We start from the raw sequence: 6,727 nt of genomic DNA on the forward strand, positions 1-6,727 counted from the left end.
AGGAAGACTAAATATATAGTCGAAACGTAGGCTTTTTCAAGAAAATAAAGAGTTTCTGTTCACCGTCCCAAACCCGCTAAACTTGACACCAGTTTCTAACCAATGTTGTGTGATACTGTTTACAAATTAATCTCTTCCTAACGTTTGGCAAGCATCACTGGCTCGCATCTTCAGATGTGTTAAAACCACTTGTGAAGAGGCAAGCCACTGGGGTTTACAAAACGTCAGTAAGAAATTATTTTCCACCACGGCCTCAAAGCTAGAAAAACTCACCAGCTGAAGCCACACTTTTTAGTACCCTGGTTATGTATAAAAAAAAAGAACTTAATCAAAATAGAATTCGTCTTAACAACCTCTAAAGTACAAGGAGAATCTCCGCTTGAAACACCCTTCAATCTATCATGACGATTTTCTTTGGGGATTTCGGCCCCAAATCAGGAAAAAAATGTGAATTCTGAGATTAAAATGGAACAAGGCCTGTGTCCATCAAGTTCATCCCTTGGGATTGTTGTTATCAAGACAACCACAGGTAATGTGGCCTCTATCGTTAGCATGGTGAAAGGGATTCGGGATGCGAACGACCCGAGATTCGTTTATTCTTAACGACATCGTTTACTTCATTATTATTTGGGCTTGTACAGTTTTTGTGTGGCGTTACAAATGGTTCTTTTTATCTCTGATCTCTAATCCGGCTCAATGCAAAAGAAGGTCAACAGCTTTCTTTGATTTTTTGCCATTTTCCTTGGAAACTATTCCCCGTATTAGTTTACGGTAGAATTGAGAATAGTCCGGCGAAAAACATCCCCAATTACCCTTTCGTTGATAGGTGAGGCACTTTAGTTTGCGTCAACTCTGCTAATCGCATTATTTTGTTAGCGATTCCTCGTCCTAGCAAAACTTCTGTTGCCAAAGTTTCGGTCATGAAAGTTTTAATTCGATTTTTCACTGTCTTAAAGTGCACCTAATGATTAAATGCCATCTAGTCAAGCTTCCGCTATTTAGGGGGTGAAACCCTGAAATTTACTAGCAGTGTACAAAAAAATTACCTGGTTTTGATTGTTTCATATTGAACAAGCACTCGCCTGTAGGATGCCAATATAAACATTTTGTTTAAATACCATAAAACAAATATATCAAACGTAAATAACAGTAACATGTGAGATTTTTATTTGCCGTTCATATTAATTAAACAGGGTAAAGTTCCACTAAACTTCGTTAAAAATTATTCCAATTCTGAATATGTTTACATTTGCTTGGTTGATGATGAATCGAAACTGCTGTTGAAACCGCTTAAACGCTTGTATTTACTGTTGTATTGAACCTTCGTTTTTCCAAGCCAATGAAAATTTTAGCTCTTTAATAATAGAATATATAGAAGCATCCAAACGGTGTATTTCAGTGGCAACACGGCTTTGCAAAGTTGAGTTTAAAAAGGATTTGGCAAATGCTATTCTATTCTATTCACGGACAGTATCCAAAGCCAAGATCCCTTGAATAAATTATTTGCTGACCACCAGCAATGCTGCCCTTCTTTTACGATGTTTTATCTGAATTTCAAAAATGCCTTTATTTATGTTTATCGACTTCGGTTTCATTAAACATTAATATGGCCCACATGCAAAAACTGGAAATTGCTGTTTTTCTTTTATTGCCGGAAACTTCACCCATAAATTATTCGCTAAATTCTTTACACATTTGCGGTTTTTAGCTGGAAACAGTTGCTTTTCAAGGGATTTTATTTATCGTAAAATCTGCAATTGCAGTCGGTCAATATCCAGATTTTCTCGATTATCTCCTATTCAAATTGAGGAAAAGTTCGAAATGCAATATCGCAAGAGTCATTGAGTCTCTAAATGAAGTCTTCAAATTAAATATTAAACCGTGAGTTCAACTTTAATTAAAGAAACTCAATCTCCGTTCAGTTTCGAAGTTTTTATCCAGATGGACGAAGCACGGCAAGAAAGATTTACTTAAAGTTGCCAGTTTAGCTGCAATTGCGTTCAAACTTTGGCAACTGTAAAAACACCAAATAATCTCTAAATATTTATGCGGTTTCGTTCCAAAGTTCTTCTATGGCTCATTACTATGCAAAAAACCTCAGAGCTGCTTTATAAAAGACAACTAAGAGCAAAAGCATATTAGTGTTTGAAGCAGGAAAAGTTGGTGTGAAGAATCCTTCCTTGCTTACTAATCATATGGAGAAATAATGCATTTAAATGGGGAAGTTTTTAGTTGATTGCAGTTGGAAACGATCACAAAATGCAACGATTTAATTCAATCGATTGGAATAATGGCGATGACACTTAGTTTATTTTGTCTAAACCAACAGCTCCAACATGCTAAATTGGAATTACTGGTTTTATTCGCAGTAAACCTTTAATTATATTGGGATATGTGAATAACGCTCAATTTTATTCATTGGAAACAATCGGTTTGCAACAATAACTCAGATTCAAGCGGAACGGGCAATCAAATGTTTTGTATATTTAATAATTTAATTACTTAGTTCACACAAAATATTTATACATTGATTAGTGAGCCATTGCCGATGCCCTTTCGGTCCATGAGGGATGATTTTAGAAATGGGATTGAATTAAATTTATCATTCTGATGCACATCAACAAAAAAATGATGGAAAAATCGAGGAAGCATACAGAAAATTTCACATTTTGAAAATTATTATTAAACACGCAGTTTGGTTTCCTCAATTTTCTTCTGTTCAATATGTTACATTGACCCATTCATTCACTACACCGTTAAACTTTCGCGAAATATATTATTCTTTATGTTTCGATTTGAATAAAACCGAGGCCGAGGCAATCAAAAGGGCATTAAGAGAATCGATTCGCCATAAAAAGCGCTTTAAAGGTGTTCGCAGTCCGGCAAAAATGGCACACAACTCCTATTGCAATATTGACCTGTCGATTTGCTTCGTAGCAAATAGAAAATTCCAAAACCAAAGGTTTATTGAGGAAATTTCGAAGCGATCATAAAATGAACATCAAAGCCAATTTTCTAGCGCTTTCCGCTGAAATGGTCCTCATCAAAAGTGTTTGCTGCATTGGTCCCCGACGTTTCCATAATAGTGAAATTGCGTGACTTTAACAATTACCTCAAGACGACGTTTGAAAGTGGCCGAAAATATAGTTTCTCATTTGCAAATTAGCAAGCTATTTGTGTGGATAAATCATTCGCCTAATTTCCAGTTGCCCATTTTTTGTTCCTTTACCTTTAATGGTTTATACATTTATTTGGGGGGTTTGAAAGGGGGTTCAAGCACACAACAATGACTTATTGTTTACTATTTGATATTGCAATTATTTTTGAGTTGAGATTTTTATTTTGCATTGTATTTTATAATAGCCTTTCATTGTCAAAGAAAATCAATCCAAACTTCCGTAAAAAACAATGATGTCCAAATGATAAATTCTACATTCAATTCGCCAGTTAGTTCAGGAAGAACATTTAAAAAGTGTGAAGAAATACAGAGTGTTTCCTTTAGTTAGGTGCAGATTGTGTCATAAAAGTATATGATTTACATGCTTGTTACATTTAGATAGTGAACACACTGAAGCAAATTTCCTTTTCTGGCTGAAAAACACAACTAAAACATTCCAAAAAAGCGAAAACCGCGGAACAGTCAAGAATGGACATTGCAAAACACCATCTCAATGTATACAAACAATTGACGAAAATAAAGTTTTCGACCTTTCCCAAAACGAAACAGCCGATATTAATTTTTGAGATGCACTTTGGATAAAATGTATTTCCAGCAGGAAACAGAACGAAAACTGCGCAACGATCCGAAATTGGAAGTTTCTGCAATTAGGATCGTTTGTTACCGAGCAGCAGGCTTTTTGCCATCCCCAAAGCCGCAAAACGGTGAAATATTATGACCGTAGGTGCATCCATTATGGGGATGTGCAAGCGAATGAATGTCATTCGTTACTTAGTTTTGAATGCGCTTCTTTCACGGTTATTTATTCGAAATTAGCTCCTCCGCTTCGGGCATTTAATTCATATTTAATATCCCTTGTATTTTATCTCTAGCTATTTATTTTGTTCCAGGAGTTATAACAACCACAGCTCGGAAGTTGGACCGTGAGACGCAAGACGAGCATATTTTGGAGGTGAGTTTTTACCATTTAGCTCGAAGCTGAATTCTATTAGTGCCCAAATAATATAATCAATAAATGCGCATTTCCAGGAAACTAAATGTAAAACGTGTCTAAACAAAAACAACAGCAAGTCTCGGTATAAACTTGTTATTGATAGAAATTCACAGAACGCCAGTATTTCTTCAAATGTGAAAAGGTTATCCTATATTTGATATTGGCGTTTATATGTGCGATTATGCGAATCTGGAAGCGGGTTTTCCAATTTTAATCAGTTTGACTGCACAAAGTGCACGCGTCTCATCCAAAATGGGGTTTTCTCTACCTTTCGCGGTAACGTTTTTGAGTTTGATAGCCGAATCTAGCTTGATTTATCTTAATCATGAGAGGTTTCGTCCTCAAGACCGTAAGTATGAAGCTTGAATGTGCACTGGAAAACTAATTGGCAAATAAAAATCTTCGTCCAGCTCACTGGAGATTTGGTAGGCCCGTTCAGAGCTTTCCACCCAATGCAGACTTCCAGGATGATTCAGATAACTTTTTGTACACACAGCATCAAATCGCACAATTGCATAGTCTAGAGCCTCAAGCCAAGGAGTACGACGGCAATTCAGCCAAAAGAGGATACTTGGCAAACAAATTTTTCGTTTCTGATGATCAAGTGAGTGTGGTGATCACAAATAAGGATTCTTCGCGAAGAAGAGCTGGGTGAAAAGAAAATGTTTTAGTTGCCCTGGACAGAAGCTCGATCGGCGTGTCTTTCCAAGGGCATGATACTGACCGCTCCTCGGAACATGTTGCAAATGCATAAATTGCGCGACTATTTGCGAATTAATGACCTGATCCCCACTGATAGTTTTTGTAAGTTATTTAACATAAAACTGTGCATAAATAGTTTGCAAAGAAAGTTGAACAGAAAACGATTTTTCAGACCAAATAAGTTTAACCAAAATTTTCAATACTTTTAGCAGGATTTTGGGTGGGAGATCAAAGTGCAAGTGACCCAAACGAATTCATCAGTACATTTAATGGCGAAGTGATTAACGATGAACTGTGGGTGGTGAGAAAAATCAACCTTCCGCTAGGTCAAAAATGCGCCGAATTCCAAAAGCTGAAATATATAACGCGCACTTTGGATCTGATTTGTTTTAATAGAAGAAGGTAAATGTGAACATTCCTTGAAAATAAATCAGCCAACTCCAAACTTCCCAGATACATTTGTGAGCAAACCGAAAACGAAGAAGCTCTGAAGAACAAAAGTGGCTCCCAACTAGCATCTAATAGTACGCAGGAAGCTCATCATGAAATCAACAAAATTTCTGCTGAAGTTAACGGAACTCAAAGCTTCAACGTTACTTCATCTAGTGTTAACATGAGAACAAATACAAGTATTAATATAACTTCAACCACAACTGAACAACCAACCACTTCCACAGACTATGCCGACTATGCAGAAGCGATGTACCAGAATGGGTGGCAAGAGCCGATACACTACTTTGACGATCCTTTTGCTGATCACGATTACTATTAGAATAGTAATCCTCATACATACCTCAAACAATATAAAATTTTTCTTTTGTTGGTTTTTTTGTCCAATTTCCATTTTAAATTTAATTATTTAACTCGACTGATAATCGTAATGTGGGTAATCGTTTGATTAGTATTTTCCCCAGCTAAAATGCTAAATTGAATTTGCTAATTTATTGATGTTGCGGAAGCACATTCACATTTGATCAGATTGCTCTGTCCAGAAATAGCTTATTATCAGAAATGTGACGAATTTGACCTGTTTGCTTAATGACCCATTTTGGGTGATTCTTTACGATAATAAATACTTTTTAATTGACGATTTTCTTCTACTATTACAAAAGTTCTTCAAGTCCCTTTTTCGCCCGGAAAATTGTGGTCAACAACCATGTCTTCTAAAGCAAAGGACTGAAAGTCTGAACATATGAATGAACGTATTCAAGACAGTGAGAGTCAGGTATAACTTGACTAAGTATAATAGGCGTTGTTCAAAGGATATTTTCCATTATCAATTCTCATTACATGTAATAATGGCCCTTCCGAGAATTACGAAGCTCATAAAAGTTGACTGCTGTGAAGCTTCATAAACTTTCTAATTAACTGCTTATATTATTTAGCGCGTGAAGACGCGAAAAGGAGAATTTCAAATGGGTTCTAATATTCGAGCGCCATAGAGCTGTCGGGGTTAGTTGCGATAATGAGCTAAACTGCCGCCATGCTCTAAGGCCATTAACAGTTCCATAAATAATCTTTATCGTTATTATTTTGCAAAATGCTAAGCATTGAAAAACTAGTCAAATCAACTGTTTAGACCACAATAAATATGCACAAGTTGATGCTCACTTTATCGTTACATACATTTGTTGGGAACAATAGTTTTTTGCCAAAAAAGTATCTTATTCGGGGGTAATTGCACAAGTGCTTCAAAATTATCTGTTTATTTTGATGCACGAGTGTAATTTTGATGAATATATCCTGAGTAAACAAAGTAAGTAAATGTGGATTCATTTTATTTCTATTATATTTTATTACCCTTTAAATTTTATTACTTATGTTTATTAAATTTAATTTGAATATCTTAGGTA

The 6,727-nt window shown here is 35.8% G+C and overlaps 2 protein-coding genes across 11 annotated transcripts in view; both read left to right on the forward strand.

Annotated features, from left to right (window-relative positions):
* The window catches only part of LOC109546218 (fat-like cadherin-related tumor suppressor homolog), a 174,985-nt gene that overhangs the window by 135,557 nt on the left and 32,701 nt on the right, over window positions 1-6,727 (forward strand). For all 10 annotated transcript variants that reach the window (XM_048668445.1, XM_048668444.1, XM_048668443.1 and 7 more), the window contains one exon: window positions 4,069-4,130. In XM_048668445.1, coding sequence (XP_048524402.1) covers window positions 4,069-4,130 — 62 coding nt within the window. The remainder of the gene's footprint in view (window positions 1-4,068; window positions 4,131-6,727) is intronic.
* Window positions 4,367-5,692, forward strand: LOC109546220. The gene is made up of 5 exons (XM_019917100.2): window positions 4,367-4,521; window positions 4,583-4,776; window positions 4,844-4,976; window positions 5,084-5,276; window positions 5,328-5,692. The coding sequence occupies exons 1-5, from the start codon at window positions 4,425-4,427 to the stop codon at window positions 5,644-5,646; spliced, it is 936 nt and encodes a 311-aa protein (XP_019772659.2). The 5' UTR covers window positions 4,367-4,424; the 3' UTR covers window positions 5,647-5,692.

This window comes from Dendroctonus ponderosae, unplaced genomic scaffold (genome assembly GCF_020466585.1).
Source record: "Dendroctonus ponderosae isolate FM_Combo_2020 unplaced genomic scaffold, Dpon_F_20191213v2 Dpon_F_20191213_7, whole genome shotgun sequence".
NCBI lineage: Eukaryota > Metazoa > Arthropoda > Insecta > Coleoptera > Curculionidae > Dendroctonus > Dendroctonus ponderosae.